Genomic DNA, 18,525 nt, shown 5'->3' with positions numbered 1-18,525 from the left:
CCTCAGGTGCTGAGGGCCCTCCTATATAGTCAGTGGAAATTGAGGGAACTCAGCTTATCAAATGTCTGGGCCCTATATGCATTTAACTATTTAATATCAAAGGCAGATTATATCATGAGCTCAGTTTCCTACTGGAAGCTGTCTAGACTCAATGTGTGCCTGCAAAATGGCAAACACCCCCTGTGCAAACAACTTCTGGTTTTTGCAGATGCAAATGTGCGTATGCAAAGCTTGATTGCGTTTGGACATTAGAGAACAGCATACAGTCTGAATTTCCCCCTTTGAACCCTTCCCTGTGAGACCAGGTTGAGTATGAAATCCCTTCACAATTATGAACATACCTATTGGGTGACCTTAAAGTTCAATTCATCCCTTTAACTATTTCATCACGGTCAATATTTTGTTAAAGCCTGGAATGACTGTGGTTACCCTTCAATGAGGGCACTCGCTCCAGATCTCAAAACCACCTCTTGTATGAAAGAGATTAAAGCTAACACAGCCCTAACATAGCAATCCAAACAGTGCTTTGCACAGCAACAAATGCCATTTTTCAGGGTTCTATTTTGTTCTACGTAGCCTGCTACCTTGTCCGTTAGATGTCGACTCTTGGTGTCAGGGATTGTTCTTCAATAACCTTTCTTGGTTAGTATGGCTTAGGGGCATTCCATCGAATATATACAGTATTTTGGGCCATTGTACCATGTTTTTAGATTAGATGGCACTTTCCAGCTTTCGATCTATACAAGAGCCATATCCATTTCAATCTGCCGGCATCCTCATTTTGCTATATTTTCAATTCATGTACTGTGTTGCTTCTTAAAAAGAAACAAAAAACTTTTCCTAGTTCACCATACCAAGGAAGACAAAAATCTTACTGACGGGCCTGATCCAGAGCCTACTGAAACCAATGGGAGTCTTTCCACTGACTTCAGCTGGGTCAGGCTGACAGTGACTTGAGATCACTCCCTTGGATTTTTTCCACGGGCAGCAGAAAGTCTCTTCTGATGGTCTGTGGTCTCTTCAGTGACTTCTGATGGTCTGTGGTCAATAACACAACCCAACTGGATTTTTTTAAAGCTGAAGAAACTCAGGACAAGCTAATACTTGATGGTGGCTCACAGAGATTTATAGTTCCTGGGGGACCCCTACTAAATCTCACACGTGGTCCGTGGGGTGACTGGGTCAATTCTGAAATGAAGTGACAAACTGATATTTTATAAATCATTAACAAAGGAAGAGCTCCTGACATGACCAAAATGATGCTTGGTCCAGTCAGTTAACGTCTTCGAAGCCCGTTTCTTATCCAAGGAAAGCTAGTTTATCCACACACCAGAACTTTCTGCTAGCCAATTAATGTAGTACTTTATTGAATGCTTTCTGAATAGCTAGGTATCAAAGGATATCCTGCATTTTAGCCTGTATGATCTTTTAGACAGAGGCTGCATCTTCATCTGTAATTGGGAAGCACTTAACACACTTGGGGCGCTATAGTCATAATAATTTCTGCAGACTGCCATATAAATAACAACTGATGAACTCCAACAATTAGTTAAGCATAACAGACCTCCAGGCCCTTGTACCCAGGTGTTCCTACTAGTTTACCTAACACATGTAGTAAAGGTTCCTGATCCATATATTTTAAGTTGGTATTAAAAACAAACACACACTGTCAGTGAAACTGTTACTAATTTCAGTCAGGTTTTTAAAAAAAAAAAAAAAAAAAGATTTGTAGAGTTATCTGCACTTCATAATTTATGTAGAAAGAAGGATTTCTTTCCAAAAATATTTCCACTCTGAACTATACTAACTTCTTCCTTACTATCTGATGCAACAGGATCTCCTCATCAGCGGATTCCCATCAGCTTCCTGATTTGTACATGCAAAAGCAAGTTAAAACAAACCTGTCACATAGTTCTGACCTAGTTTCCCTTTTTAGAGGTTACCCATTTTCCTTTGTCAGCTCTAGAAAGATATTTTAAGAATCCTTTATTGTTAGTCAAACTGTCTTCTGCAATTTGAGATCAGAATTTATTTTGCTCTAATTGTCCTTTCAACTTGCTTTGTCTGCTTCTTTATTTACTTTTCTAATACCATTACCTAGTTTTCATCCTCATTGGGTTGTTTGAAAAGCCTTTTTGATTTTTGTGACTTGTGCCTTTACAATGGCTTTTGCTGTCCTTTTGTCATGATTAGATTTAAACCAGAATTAAATTCCATGTGCAGTCTCTCCAACTGTGTAATTACTGTCCACTTTCCTGCAGTACATTTCTTACATTATTATAAACAAGGCATTTTCATGTTCACTCAAAGTCAAAAGACATCATTTTATTATTACCCTGATAAGTCAAATATAATTATTAGGGCTGTCAAGCGATTAAACCACTTAATCACGATTAATTGTGTGATTAAACAACAACAGAATACCATTTATTTTAGATCTTTTTGGATGTTTTCTACATTTTCAAATATATTGATTTCAATTACAATACAGAATACAAAGTGTACAGTGCTCCCTTTATATTTGTTTTTTATTACAAATATTTGCACTGTAAAAAACAAAAAATTATTTTTCAATTCACCTCATACAAGTACTGTAGTACAATCTCTTTACCATGAAAGTTGAACTTACAAATGTAGAATTATGTGCAAAAAAAATCTGCATTCAAAAATAAAACAATGTAAATCTTTAGAGCCTACAAGTTCACTCAGTCCTACTTCTTGGTCAGCCAATTACTCAGACAAACAAGGTTGGTTACAATTTGCAGGAGATAATGCTGCCTGCTTTTTGTTTACCCCATCACCTGAACGTGAGAACAGGCATTCGCATGACACTGTTGTAGCTGGCATTGGAAGATATTTACGTGCCAGATGCACTAAAGATTCGTATGTCCCTTCATGCTGCAAACACCATTCCAGAGGACATGTGTCCAGGCTGATGACGGGTTCTGCTTGATAATGATCCAAAACAGAGCAGACTGACGCATGTTCATTTTCATCATCTGAGTCAGATGCCATCAGCAGAAGGTTGATTTTCTTTTTTGGTGGTTTGGGTTCTGTAGTTTCCGAATCAGAGTGTTGCTCTTTTAAGTGTTCTAAAAGCATGCTTCACACCTCGTCCCTCAGATTTTGGACGGCACTTCAGATTCTTAATCCTTGGGTCGAGTGCCGTAGCTGTATTTAGAAATCTCCCATTGATATCTTCGCGTTTTGTCAAATCTTCTGTGAAAGTGTACTTAAAACCAACCTGTGCTGGGTCATCATCTGAGACTGCTATGCCATGAAATATATGGCAGAATGCGGGTAAAACAGAGCAGGAGACACACAATTCTCACCCCAAGAAGTAGAGTCACAAATTTAATTGATGGATTATTTTTTTAACGAGCATCATCAGCATGGAAACATGTCCTCTGGAATGGTGGCCGAAGCATGAAGGGGCATACGAATGTTTAGCATATCTGGCATGTAAATAACGCCGGCTTTCAGGTGACATTGTAAATAAGAAGCAGACAGCAGTATCATCTGTCAATGTAAACAAACTTGTTTATCTTAGCGATTGGCTGAACAAGAAGCAAGACTGAGTGGACTTGTAGGCACTAAAGTTTTACACTGTTTTGTTTTTGAGTGCAGTTATGTAACCAAAAAAAAAATCTGCATTTGTAAGTTACACTTTCCTGATAAAGAGATTGCACTACGGTACTTGTATTAGGTGAACTGAAAAATACTATTTCTTTTGTCTATAACTTTTACAGTGCAAATATTTGTAATAAAAATAATAATATAAAGTGAGCACTGTATACTTTGTATTCTGTGTTGTAACTGAAATCAATATTGAAAATGTAGAAAAACATCCAAAAATATTTAATAAATTTCAATTGGTATTCTATTGTTATAAGTGCGATTAATCGTGATTACTTCTTTTAATCGTGATTCATTTTTTTTAATCGCATGCGTTAACTGTGATTGACAACCCTAATAATTACCACATCAGTTGACCCTAGATGCTCCCAAACCTGGGCCTCTCTATTGTACTAGGCTATGGTTATCTTCAATAGGACCTCTGCCATGTAAAGTGTGCCCCAAAGAGTGTTACGTGCTGTCTCTACCAGCATATTCCCCTCCTTAGTTTTATGGAGTTCCCTCAAAACAAGACTTAGGCAATTCCAACCCCACTTGATATAAGTCTGGCCTTTTAAATAACTATCAACTGCAAAAGACCGACCTGATCTGTGTTCTTTAATTGCTCAGTAACACCCAGCTATCACTTCAATATACTGAAAAGCAGTCTTCACTTTGCTGGATGTTCACTGATAGATTAGGTAGCTCTGTCTATCTGTTTGGTAAAGTCTGAATCCTTCTTGTTTAAAACACTAGGTATCCCTCATTTTCAGCTAATTTAGTAAAAAAAAAAAAAACCACACCCTGATTTATTGTTAAACCACTAGTAATATACTTTTCTAAAACTTTGGTTTACACTTTCTACCCATCTCCTACAGCCCTCGTGGAAGATACATGACCACGGAATTTATGCACGGTCCCTTTAAACAACGTGGTGTTAATACATGGAGCTAACAGAAATCACCAGAGCAGGTGGTCAGTCAATGCTGGATGTACAGTTTTTGATTTCCTTTTGTCATTCTAAAACTCCCTTTTCTGCTTCCCAAAATTTTACAGTTGGAAATGACATCTGGGTTTCAAAAGCAACATTTAGCAAACAGTACCTGTGCTTTCTTCCCATATGAGCATGGAAGCACAATACAAGAATGAAAGTCTGGCCGTTCGTTGGAGACACACAACATGAAATATCCTGTACGTTAAACAGCCTTTTCATAAATTTACTGTCACAAATTTGTCAGCACAACATGCGCATTTTAATTAGTGCTGCACATACAAAGCAAGCCACTTAAGCAAAAGTGAAACTGCCAGGCAATGATCTGTTACCTTTCCCTCAAGGTAAAGGTAGACAGAATTTGGGACATTTGAGTACATACTTATGCATCGTACCAAGATACTACAGTTGGCAAGTCAATGTAAAATAGCTGAATTCCCAGTTACTAATTTACTACCGCTATTCAGGAGCTACAGTGGTATTCGGGTTGCTTTGTGATTTCATATGTAGCTTCAGAAATGAACTAAAATAATACTTGGGCCAGATCCTCAACTGGTTTAAATCAGCACAGGTCCATTGGCTTCAATGAAACTATGTCGACTTACACAGTGAGGATCTGTCCCCTTATTTAAGAAGATGCAAAGAGAATTTGTAGGAGATACTGCTGATGCTTCCCTTCCCTAAATGACCTTAACAGAAAAAACTTTGCCTGCAAAAATACCTGCCAGTACCATACCGCAACTCACCACACTTTTACCCAAATGTGCTGGGTGTTTTATGGAAAGGTAAGGGGATACCGATAGGTTAAATCCATATATTTTAAAGTTAACTTTCTTACCTTTTTACTAATCCAATTTTCATTTTTGATCATTCATGTTTCATTTACTTTTTGCATTTCACTTGGCTTAGCCTTAGATTATCAAAACAGAGCAGTCAATTAACTGTCTATATGCAGTTCCTAATCAATTTCACTTTCAGGATCTCATCCATGTGAAAAATGCTGCAATGTCTGAGCTGCAACACTGCAGAGGATATACTTATTTGAAAACAAAATGTTTTCATTAAAATAAAAAAATGGAAGTATTTGTGTTGATGTTCCATTTATGTGACTATATTCTGGACCTAAATTAACCTGAGAGCATTCTACTACATGTCGTACAGTTTTATTTCTAGTTATACTTATCAAATACTCAGCAAGAAACAAGGGACCTGATGCACCAGATGTACTGATGACAGATGTGTTTCCACTGATTGGATTCAAACTCTCCATTTCCTGCTTTAGCTGGAAAGTCATAGTTTTTAGTGCATACAAACTCACCTAGCTTTTACCAGATGAAAAAGATTAGATTTGTATTTATTAAACTAAAAACCTTCATTAAAGAGGCGCTAAGGGCATCTCTTCTTCCAGTGACCTGTGGGCTACTAAGCAACAAACACAAATCTTAACAAAAGATGACAAAGACCTACTCAATGGGTATGTCTACACTTTGAGTTGGGGATATAATTCCCAGCTTGAGGAGACATATTCACACAAGAGCTACGCCCCCAGCTTGAAGTACAGACATACCCCCAGTGTTATGATGTTGAGCTCTGGGGTGGAATTTAGTATGTAAAATGGCAAAAAGCCTTAATTAGAGCACAGAAAAAAAACTGTATTTAAAGGGTGATTTGTAGAAACTATGCAAAATTCAGCTGCTGAAACCGAGATGCCAGTCAGCCACAGAAACCCCATTTGCATATTTCACCAAGGTTTTGTAGGATACAAACAAACAGACCATAAACAGAACACAACTCAGTTTGACAGAGACATGTATAGAATGTACTGTCTGGTTTAAAAAGACCAGGAAAAAAGCAAGAGGTGAACTTCTAACCTCACTGATGTCAACAGCAAAACTCCCATTGGCTTAAGTGGCTGGGATTTCGCCCAACATCTTTAGGTTAATATGCATGTCTTATAAGTAGTATTTTTTTAAAAAGTTTACATTGTTTTAGTACTTCTGTCGGGTGCTGGATCGGCAGCCCTAGAGAATGAGGTTATCCATGGAGAAGGACACCACAAGTGGCAGAGCAACTCAGGGCATGGCTACACTCAAAACTTCACAGCGCTGCCACGGGCGCTCTCCCAGCGCTTTGAAGAGAGCTCTCCCAGCGCTCCTGGTACTCCGCCTCCACGAGGGGATTAGTTTAGAGCACTGGGAGCCATGCTCCCAGCGCTGGGGCACTGTTTACACTGGTGCTTTACAGCGCTGTAACTTGCTGCGCTCGGGGGGGGGGGGGGGGTTTTTTCACCCCCCTGAGTGAGAAAGTTGCAGCGCTGTAAAGTGCCAGTGTAGCCATAGCCTAAGTTTCCCATGCTGCCTGCCAATGCTGCTTAGCACTGCTCTAGAAGTGGGCCATTTCTCAGAGGTCAAACAGGAATGAAGTCTTATGTGTATTTAGTCCTTGGCCTCTTTGCCAACACTATCAGCAAGGGCACCAGAGTTAATATGAATTATGAGGCTACTGTGGCATGGATATCTGACCACTGGGAAATTGAACTGAGATGACTTAACTCAACAGCCATTAGATGTTAACAACTTGCAGGCACTGCTCACCTAGAGAGGGTATGAACTAGTGAGCTGGGTGCGTGAAGTTCAAGTGGAAATTAACTCCCTCATTTAAAAGTGTTCAACTTGATTCCATGATATCCAAAAACCATGTGCTCCTTCCTCTAACTCCATAACTTGTGTGTGCGCATTACCGTACACGACACACTCAGATTTGTATTTTTTCGCTTGCACGTACCTGGTTAGGTGCTTCGGGTGGCATAGGGGATGGCGATTTGGACTGGAAAGCATCCTGGGATATGAATCCAGAATCGTGGGATGACACACTGGACAGTCTCATGGGCGCTTGCTGAGGCAGATTGGAGCTGCGATAGCGATAGTGTGAACTAGGTGAGTGAGAGTGAGAGCCACTCGACCGGGAATCACTACTGTTAACGCTGTTCAGACTGCTGTGAGAGACAAAAGGAAAAGAGAAAGGAAAGGGGAGAGGGAAAGACAAGAGGGAGGAATGGGAAGAGACCAATACAGTACAATTAACACTCTACAGGTCTAGCAACAGGCAGCATAAACCAGAAAAGAAATGTTGATAAATAATTGGTAAAAATCATAAGAAGCTGCAAATATCCTGAGCGATCAGAGAGGGAAAATGGCGTTCTGCATTATTATGTGTTCTGCGCTCATTAGGGGCTGGACTCTGACACACTTACTCACACTGAGTAGTAAGGGTAGCACAATCTGGCCCTAAGGAATTCATTTCCCTAGCTTGGGGAGACAGTAGAACACACACTCTCTCACTCACTTTCACTCCCTGGGCTTTTACAGAGCTCCTGTCACCAAGCATGAACAGTCCATTACTGTCCCTATCTGACGGTCAGCAGAGAGAGTCTAGTTTAATATTACCGGCTCAGATATGTTAAATTCAATGTAATGGGCCACACTGTTAAGGTAGTGGCCAGTAACATGTCTGCAAAGTTTAAAGGCACATCCAATAGCCTGCATCTGACTGGACAAAGAGGGTAAGTAGGCAGACAAACAGATGCAGTTTTTGGAAATGGCTTTGAAAATGCGAACTTATCTTGAGTTCTCTAGATCTTCTATAGCAGGTTTCACTGTATAAAAGATTTCTACTGATAAACTGCAAACTGAAAGCACATAAGGTAAAGCTATACTGAGGGTATTTATCAAATGTCAGTGAGTACAGAGAGGGAAGAGACTTAAAGATCCCAGCTAGTAACTGTGAAAAAGGCATAAATATTACTGACTTCTGAATAATCCAAAAGAGACTGTTTTCAAAGTTCCAATAAATCTATGTTGCATTAATTATTTACCAGCCACACATGGGTGCTTTTCAAGAGTTTCCTCTTGCCTCTTAAGATAACTTACTAATGGCATTAGTAGCACTCCCCAAAGTAAGTATAGGGAATAACTGCTCAGACTGGTAAGCTCTCCCCAATGGTATAAAGGAAACAGAAAAGGTATCCACCCAGCTGTATGCTGATTCAACATGTATAACATAATTTTTCTATTTAAAAATTGCATATTAAAGTGTGTGCTTGGGACAAAGATGGGGAGGGCTGTGTTGCTTGATCCAGACACACAAAAGCTGCTGCTACATGATCTTATCACTTGAGAAAATAAAAAGCTGTCTAGGAATATACAATGTATTTTCAGCCATTTTCTTTTACAATTTCAGGATATTGCATCTTTAAGCCTGTGTTCACTGCTGTACATATAAAATTATCCACTATATATATATATATAATATATACACATATATATACATACACACACGTGTGTGTGTGTGTGTGTGTGTGTGTGTGTGTATATATATATATGGTGGATAATTTTATATTATATATATATATATATGCATGCAGAGACAGCTAGATACATATATGAAGAAGTGCAATTTTGCTAGGTCTGCCATGCTATAGGCTAAATTCAGCTGACACAAGGGAGCTTACGATCCATTTGATTTGTAAGGTAAATCAAAAAGATAAGAGCATTAAAGGCTACAAAGGTATTAGAGCAGAATACACAATAGGTATTCATCTTTTTTTTTTTTTTAAGGGTGGGATAGTTAATTATTTAGACACCAAGGCACAGGGGCAACATGCTGATAAACTGTTTTACTGAAAGAAAACAGTTTTCCAGAGAAAGTAAAGACAAGATCCAAGTATTCCAAAATACACTTTAGGACAGAATTAGACAGCATTGAACAGTCTTGTATTTCACAGTAAAGCATTTCCATTTAAAAGACTGAAAAAGTAATTGACTAGTACATTCTTCCCTTTCATACAATTTAAGCTAGTAGTGAATTACAGCTACTGCATGATCATTTCTTTATCTAAATCATCATAACATGATATATTCATGATCAAAAAGGGCAACTATGAGTGAACAATTCAGAGCTTAGATTGGCTAATACGGTTTGCTCTTTCATCTGCAGTGCACTAAGCTGAACTGAATCAAACGTATATCCTCAGCGGTCAGTCTCCTTGCATTCAGTTATTTAATAGTGCCCCTCATTTTTCACGTCCTGTCACACAGTTAAATGGATAATGACTAGTAGGGATTGATATCTCATTATTAAAACAAAATACAGGCACAAATTTGCAACAGAGCCTGGGGCTCTATTTTCCCCAAAATAGATTAAAATGACATTTCCCCAATCTGCTTACCTGCAAACGCTGGATTTTCTGGACATGGTGGTACTGGGAGAGGATGGAGGAGTTTGATATGACCAGCTGTAATCAGAACCTTTCAAATCTAAAATCACCTGGTGAAACAGAATTGATCATATAAAATGCTTTTTAAAAAAAAAGCCATTTTCCCTCTCAAGAAAATACTCCAAACTTGCAAAAAGTTTGTTCATTAGAGGAATTTTCACTACAAATCTAGCGATATTCTTCTATTGATTTACACTTTGTGATCACCAAATTCATGCTTTCTATTTTTTTTCGTATTTAGCTCTGGATGGATGATGAGCACAGACTAGTCAGCTTCATTTTTGGGTTCTGGCACACTAAAGCAATGTCCCAGTATTTGGGTTACTAACATCAAAGGGAAAGTTTAGATTTATACAAAAATAATAATAATAATTTTTTCACTTATTAACATGTAGTAATAATAAAAAAATATCAACCCTCGGGCCATGATCCTGCAAATAAGAGCAGACTCATTAAATTAAATGGATCCAATTCTCATTTACACTGCTGGATCAGTGTAAAGGAGTCAGAATGAATAAAAACTGGATTCAATAAGACTACTCAAGTGTTTGTGGGATAAGGGCCTAAATTCTAAAACTAGGTTACTTGATAGTATACCTATATGGGGGGGTTGGGTGAAAAACTCAATTAACAGAATGCTGGGAATTATCTATCCAGAGCAGTGCTGCTGTTGTTTAAGATGTTCAAAGGTACCTTACGGGAGTCAAGAACCCAAATCCATTGAGTTTCCATGGGAGCTGGGCACCTAATTCCCTTAGCCTCTTGAAATGTCCAGCCTAAAATGTTACCATAACTACCTTAAGATTTGTTCCTGCATTTGCTTTTACAGTTCTATACATGCATTTAACAGATACTTTTAAAGGTTCAAAAGAACATTTATACCAGATTTTAGTTTTCAATTGCCAAACAAAGGTGGTGGAGGGTGGAAAATTCTCCCCGAGCAGCCTAATTCTAACTGTAGCCAGCAGCAAACTTACAGTGGGGCCCCATGACAGAAAAAAAGCCATTTCCCTTTGAAAGAGTCCCCCAGCTCTGTGGCTGCAGGATGTTATTTTCCAGCACCAAATGGTGAAACTGATTTATAAACTGCACTTTCCACTCAGTCCTTTTTGGAGCACAGGTGGTTGTTTCTTAGCTACATTCAAAGTGACATTTTGGGTTGGTCTGCCACGAGTTCAGGAGAGAATCGATGATTTACTTGATTTATCAAGTTGGAAACACTGTATATATTAAAAGTGAAAAAGTTATCAAGCTGCACCTAGGCACCTACAAATATATACTCAAGTATTTTTTACCACTTGGAGTTAGTAAAAATTTCTAATAAGCAGCCACCCTTCCCCCCACCCCCATAACACTGCCTTTTCTAGGGAATAAGAACTAACCTGTTCACTTGATGATGGCAATTTGTGAGGATCCATAGTGAGGTTTTTCAGGTCATCTGATATGGTTTGGAGATGCGTTATTTCTCCTAGCATTGATATTTCTTCTTCCTGAAGAGATTAAAAACATAACAGTAAGGCTCACAATCCTCTTGGATTTTAAAAATTGCCTTATATAGACCATGATGTGCAACCTTTATCACTCCTCCTCCTGGGTACAACTATGTCAAACAATCAGTTACATGCTCATGTGTTTGTCCAAGAGATTATTATTTCCCATGGAAAAGGGCTGGAAAGTTCAATCTATAATTCTTAAGAACGAGAACCACACTGCAGCAAATCTGTGCCTCAAAACTCATGCTCAGTAAGCCACCTGTCTCACCCAGGAGATGCAGAAATCTAAGCAAACTTTTAGAAAGACTTGTGCAAACAGAAGTGCAGTCCCTCTCTGCATTTGGAATAGGAATCAGAACTCCTAAGTGTATTCAGTGTTTGGCCTTAGGGATCTTATCCTTGAAACGAAGACACAGTGGTTGAACTTATAGTTTTTGCCGGTTTTGTGTGCACTTCATTTAGATAAAGTCATTACATAAATCTGAGATTCAGACTGGCACATAATTATGCCAAGGGCTGGTTTTGACCTGACATTTTCAGGAACAAGGCAAATTACCACAGCAATTGCTTCAGCTACCATGGCAATTTTATCCAGAACTCCAGCATCTGCTATTCACTTCTTATTGCTTAGGCACCCTCCTACCTAACATTTATCTGTGGTTCTACTTAGGGACTGATGCCTTTCATAAGCAAGCATCAAGAACATATTGCATATGCAACTATCCACAAATACACAAGTCTTATATAATGAGACAACATTCCATCCCTGGGCTTCAGGCAAACTGAGCTTAAGGAAATATACTTAAACCTCTCAAATGAACTGAAAAGGGCCTTGTGTAGGTGGCCGATGCCATCAGAAAACTGTGTCGAAGCAAACTGGAATCTGTCAGATAATCATTTCTGTATATGGGGGGCTGGCGGGGGGGGTCATGGAATGTACACAAGTCCTAGTGGAGTGAAGAGTGAGGGAGGAAGGATACTTTTTAATATCCCATTTTAAAGAGAGAGGGAGGCAGAATATGAATTAGTAACATCTAAAAGTTCATTCAAAACTTTTATTACTAATTACTTTACCTCAAAGTTACGTTCACCTGTCAGGGTTGTTAATTTTAAGAACCTGAAACAAAAGACTTACTATCACAGGCCGTAGCATCGAGATAAAAGTACAGAAGCGACTGCGTTCTTCAATGAGGGCCTTTCTAACAGCCTGCTTCTCAGTTTCTTCAAGCAGCAGGTACTTATCATTGACATCTTGTAATGCACTGTCCAGCTGGGGCTGGATGTCTCCTCTCCCTGTAAGTGGGAAAGAATCATAAGTAGGTTTTGTTTGAACTACTTGCTTACACAGAAGGAACTCCCTATTTTCAGTCAACATCACTGCCTCATTGCCTGATAAGGCTAGTCATAATGTGAGGCTAATCAGCATTTTCTATAATTAAAATATATTTTCTTAATCAAGTAGTTTACCATAATTTCTTTTTCACCTGGAAGAAGAAATACAACCCCCTCAATTCCAATTGAAGGAGGTTCCTTCAAGTTAGAAAGAGCAGATTCTGGTTTGTATTTCACATGGAGAGTGTAAGATGACTGTATAAAGCCAATCTTATTAAAAAAAACCCTCAGCCATCCTTGTTAATGACTGTTGCCTGCAGGAGTTGTGAAGGTGCCAATCACTGACAGCTTTCTCTCTCCCCCTACCCTCTCTTTGAGCCTAGTTCCAAGTTACTTTTGGTTTTGGTAGGACCACAAAAGATTCATGCACTAGTGATGTTCCTTAGGATCAAATGACAATAGGTGCTAATTACTGATGGTTAGAACACTGAATTCTCTTGTATTTCTAGAAGTAACTGGTAATAGCAAAGCACAGTACTCACCATTCTACTAAGGTCAAAACCCTTTTATAAGTTATGCATAAGTCCAGTAGCTTTTACATTTTTTTTTAACCTAAAACCAATCTACTAAAAGTAAAAGGAACAGACTTTTGTCAGAGAGATCCATCTATATAGTTGCAACAAACTCATTATGCTGAAGCTTGCTGCCACAGTAAGTATACATCAAGTCTCATCCTAAAACAAGTTACAATTTACAGTCCACCACTCCAAAAAAATGGGTTTGTAATGAAAAGCAGCCTTAGCTAAAGCATTATTGATTCACTGTTATAGCTACAAGACTTTTTAGTACAACTTATTAGGTTCTGTAATATTTTAGACTCAGACACGTACATTTACCCTAAGCGTTAAATAATGTGATGTCTTTTCTGAAAATTTTCAGAGTAACAGCCGTGTTAGTCTGTATTCGCAAAAAGAAAAGGAGTACTTGTGGCACCTTAGAGACTAACCAATTTCTGTAGCTCACAAAAGCTTATGCTCAAATAAATTGGTTAGTCTTTAAGGTGCCACAAGTACTCCTTTTCTTTTTTCTGAAAATTTTATGTACTTTGTATATTTCCATTTCCATCAGTGTGGAATACCAAGGACTACTTGTATATTATATTTATGTTTGTTCATATTAGTGAAGCTCCTCCTCCCAGATTCATGGCAGTGATACTGCCCATCACTAATTTTTGCATCCGTCTCAAATGTCGGGGGAAGACCATTTCCAGGCAAAATAACAGTTGGTTAGCATGTTTGGGTACATAGTTGCTATATAGGGGCTTCCCCCCAAGCTGAGTTACTGAACTCCAAGAGAGGGGCAGGGCTTAGGACATACCCTTCTTCTCAGCATCTCCCATTAGCTGCTTAGGCGTTTCCCTGCCTAGCATGCTGGCTTTTGTTAAGCACCTCTCCCCCCCCCCCGTTCACCATATAGGGAGCGTAGTCACCTAATTCAGGTTTTCTGGATTCCCAGTGTTTTTCCAGTAGTTTCTAGGCCCCTGTTAGACATTGCAACTCCTACACCCTTTGTGAAGCTGCCCCAACATTTACATTTCACCCTCTGTAGAAACCTTTTTTGTCTCCATCTACACCAAAGACTGCTATATAACATTTTGTAATGTTTGGCTCAAGGATGGGGTTTATGAAATGGTGGCAGATGAAGAAACTAACTTGCCTTTTCTGGTGCGCCAAAACTTCAGTGGTATGAAAGTTGGCAGAATTGCAATTCCTGGAAGCTGAAATCCTATTAGGGAGCAGACCTGACAGAACATAGGATTTTTCCTTACTGTTTTGCAAGCCAACTTCAGAAGCTATACCTACATGGTCCTCTATAAAACAAAGACTACTCGATATACCAGGTGCAAATGTACAACGCGGCCTATACAGACCAGAGACCACATGCTCATTTCACCTTGGACTCTCATACATTGGATGAGAATAGTTACTGCCAACCTTAATTAGACCAGAATTTGATATCTTGGTACAACATTGTTTTAGAGAGAAAGCAAAAGGCAAGGTAAGATTGGGTTAGCCTGATGGTAACACATTACCATGCACATGATGAAAGTACACCATCTAAGATGTATTGTCTCCTTTAGAGGCAGCATATTCCTTTCTTAGGAGGGAAGTTTATACAAAGGAGCATTTTGCACCACCTTGTAGTGATGCCTGGGGCCATTTTGGGAGCATGACTAACTGGACCGTACAGGCACCACGACCAGCTTCACCCCTCAACAAGGTCATTCACTGAGACCTGAGGGCTTTTATGGTGAAGGTCAGCAAAGAAAATTCAAGTGAATGTCTTTTCACTAGTTGGTGCTGAGCAGGGCTTAAATTCAGCCAGAGCTGTCCAGAGCCACGTTCCGGAAAATGTTTTCAACCCCCCTACAGATTTTATAGCATGTTAGGGGGAATGAGGCCCCTCTGGAAAATACTCTATAAGAATTTAACCCATGGTGCTGAGACTTGGGATTTATTAAAGCAATGTGTGCTGAGCTCAGGGCTCCTGTTGCCTAGGGGTTGAAACCTAGAGTTTAAAATGGGTTGAAAAAAATATGTATAATTCAGTTTCACTTGTTTTAGACTCAAGTCAGGAAGAGAAAACATTTAATAGATCTCTAGCTAACTACACCTTCTATGTTTCAAACAACTAGCACTAAAGTGGTTGACCTAAAAGCACAGCCAGTATAAACTAGTGTAGGGATCTCTTAAGATGCATGTTTGTCAGTAAAGATTTATATAGAGATAAGTACAATAGGAGTTAGTTACTTCTGTGGGCTAGCCGAAGCTGGCACTGAATTACATGCCAGGCTCTAAGTTCTGTGGCTTTAATGATGTAGGACAGCAGAGAAGCTAGGACACCAGCACATTTAGGGACAGCAGAGTACATATGACATCTTGAATGATCAAGTATTTTGAGGAGCGTGTAAAATTAAACTGAGAGTTTGCGAATGAATCCTTAATATACAATATATATGCTCTGTCAAAGTGGTTTGTAACAATGATAAGCTACCAAAAATATAATTATCTGATGCAAATCCAATCAAAGCTATAGGCGCAGAGCTGGATTAATATTTATTGGGGCCCTGGGCACAAAGAATATTTGAGTCTCTTCTCTCCCCCGCCAGGGCCCTGCCTCCTGCTCTTCTCCTTCCCACCAAGACCCAGCTCAGGCCAGAAGCAGAGCTGGGCTGTGGTACGAGCTTCCCAGGGAGCCTGGGCTGTTGTGGTGAGACCTGGCACCTGCCCTAGACAGTGTGCTCCAAGGGGCAAAGACAAAGCTTTTCTCGGGCCCCCCACCCAAGGCAGGTGGAGGGGCCGAGGCTCCCCACAGTGGCTTGGCCTCTCTGGGAGGCTCTTACCACAGCCTAGGATGACCATACGTCCTGTTTTGGCCAGGACAGTCCCCTTTTTAAGCCTTACCCTGGACGTCCCAACTTTTTAGGCAAAACTGGGCCCTTGTTCTGTTGCACTTGCCAGCTGATCATCAAGCTCAAGCCAGCTCCATGAAATCATGACTATGTATGTTAAGCCTTAACCTTATTATACGCTATTAAAATAAATTAAATTTAAAAAAAAAATCATCAGTACATGTTTGCTGCTAAATTTTTAAAGAAAGTCAAGCCACTGAAAACTGAACTGGTAGAAGTCAGTGGATAAACAGCTGGAACTAAAATTTTCTGAAGTGCTAAACCGGGTTTGACAGCAGTGGCTGCTGCTTCAGGAACAGAGAGAATATTTTCTTCATTTCAGTTTATTCAGCTAGTTCAGTTCAGTGACTAGTTGGCGTCAAAGTTAAGACACCAATGGGAGTTGAAAAAGCAGGGAAGCTTGTTTTTCTCTTCCAATCTCTGAATAAAAACTAGATGTTAGAGTATGGGTACAAGTACTCCTGGCGGTATGCAGAGGTCTTCCAGTGGGTACTTCAATTAATCTAGATCAGTGTTTCCTCAACCTGGGGATTGCAGCCCCCAGGGGAGCCACGGGGATGGGTTTGGGGAATCACAAATGCAGGGCCAGCATTAGGGGGTGGCAAGCAGGGCAACTGCCCCAGCCCCCATGAAGCTCAGTTACATACTTCAGCCCCGTCACCTGAGGCTTGGGTTTTAGACAAGTGAAAAACAGGCTCAAGTACAACACTGAAATATAAGTTCAATATTTATACTCCATACAATTTATTTTATTAATTATATGGCAAAAACAAGAAAGTAAGCTTATGTGCTGTGACACTTGTATTTTTGTGTCTGATTTTGTAAGCAAGCAGTTTTTAAGTGAGGTGAAACTTGGGGTACGCAAGACAAATCAGACTCCTGAAAGGGGTACAATTGTCTGGAAAGGTTGAGAACAACTGTTTTAGAGAATGGTTTCAGAGTAAGCTGTAGCTCACGAAAGCTCATGCTCAAATAAATTGGTTAGTCTCTAAGGTGCCACAAGTACTCCTTTTCGTTTTAGAGAATGAGATCTATTAGTTCTAAAGTCCTGAAGGACATGGTGACAAGAAACAATCAGTTCAATTCACTAACTACAGATAATTTATTAAACAGAGAAAATACTAAGTTTATATGCAAAACCTGTTTTTGATAAACTGACTTTTCTTTATGTATCCACAACATTTAAGGTAATTTTATTTAACTCATAAAAACAATTTTAAAATGCTGTTCTTGTGCATGGTAAATGAGCACAGTTGTTCTGCAGCACTCAGTTTCCCTTCGCCCAGGAGCTCCACAATAAGTCCACTGAGGCCTGTGTCACATGCCAACACCCTTCTTGGGGAACAGTTTATGAACATACAATATGCTCAAACAGTCCCTTTTGTCCCAGTATCCTATTGGGTACAGCCCCTCCTTTCTGAAGGTCTATTTTGCAGCTTCAAATAAAGTCTCTTTCTGAGGTCCTCCACTGGGTACAGTCCTCCTGTCTAAGGCCTGTCTATTTCCCTTTCACAGTCATCCTTCTCTGAGGTCTGGCTTCAATTTCCCCAGCTAATACAGTGCTCTCTAGCTCCTACTTCCTCTCATTCCCTTTGGAGTCCTCTGGGTTATCCAGGCCCCTTTCCTGACACCTCTGCTCTCTGGATTCTCAGGCTGTACCTCCAGACAACTTTCCCAATTGCTTCCCAAAGGAATCCTATCAGGAGCTCAGCCCCAGCTGCTCCTCTCTACCTCCAGTTGCACTCCTGCTGCTCCTGACTCTCTCCCAGGAAACTCTCCACATCCCTCTTTTCACATCCACTCCTCCCTGCCTTATGAAAGCCAGATACTTTCCTTTTTGATCAGCAGCAGCCAGTTGGTCACATGTGCTTATCTGCTGCCCAATTAACTGAAAGGAAAAATCAGTCAAAGGTGCCATTCCTTTCACCCCATGACATGCATTTTTAATTGAGTCTGAATCTCCATCCAAATACAGGTTGGCACAAATCACAAGTAAAACATTAATCATCATGTAGAAAATACAATGTGTTATTCATAATTTTCTAACATAACATAAAAATTGAGACTGATCCACGCACATGCAGAGAGTGTAATCCAGAGAGAAAATTGTGCTTTATTGTACAGTGTGAAGAACTCTCTGATGTTTTCCTAGTGGGCAATGCATCTGCCTCGACTAAAGCGGCACAGTGCTAGCATGGACCCAGGACAAGACTGCACACTGACTTACATTGGTGCAGCATTACCAGTGGGGACACACTCAATTGGTGTTTGACCAGCTGTGTCAGATCAACTGATTGACATTACCATCCGTGGATTTTTCTCAGACCAGGCCTAAGACTTTCACAAC

General features: G+C 39.8%; 1 protein-coding gene across 12 annotated transcripts in view; it reads right to left on the bottom strand.

Moving 5' to 3' along the window:
* Positions 1-18,525, bottom strand: part of MTSS1 (MTSS I-BAR domain containing 1) — a 180,110-nt gene that overhangs the window by 9,498 nt on the left and 152,087 nt on the right. For 7 of the 12 annotated variants that reach the window (XM_074943874.1, XM_074943866.1, XM_074943870.1 and 4 more), the window contains 4 exons: positions 12,510-12,667; positions 11,264-11,371; positions 9,834-9,931; positions 7,391-7,601 (listed from right to left, as the gene is read on the bottom strand). In XM_074943874.1, the coding sequence (XP_074799975.1) occupies positions 7,391-7,601; positions 9,834-9,931; positions 11,264-11,371; positions 12,510-12,667 (575 nt within the window). The remainder of the gene's footprint in view (positions 1-7,390; positions 7,602-9,833; positions 9,932-11,263; positions 11,372-12,509; positions 12,668-18,525) is intronic. The other 5 variants (XM_074943865.1, XM_074943869.1, XM_074943876.1 and 2 more) reach the window with 2 other exon arrangements.

Source organism: Natator depressus, chromosome 2, assembly GCF_965152275.1.
Source record: "Natator depressus isolate rNatDep1 chromosome 2, rNatDep2.hap1, whole genome shotgun sequence".
Lineage (NCBI taxonomy): Eukaryota > Metazoa > Chordata > Testudines > Cheloniidae > Natator > Natator depressus.
Note: the sequence above shows the minus strand (reverse complement) of the source record. Positions and strands in the feature narration are given on the sequence as shown.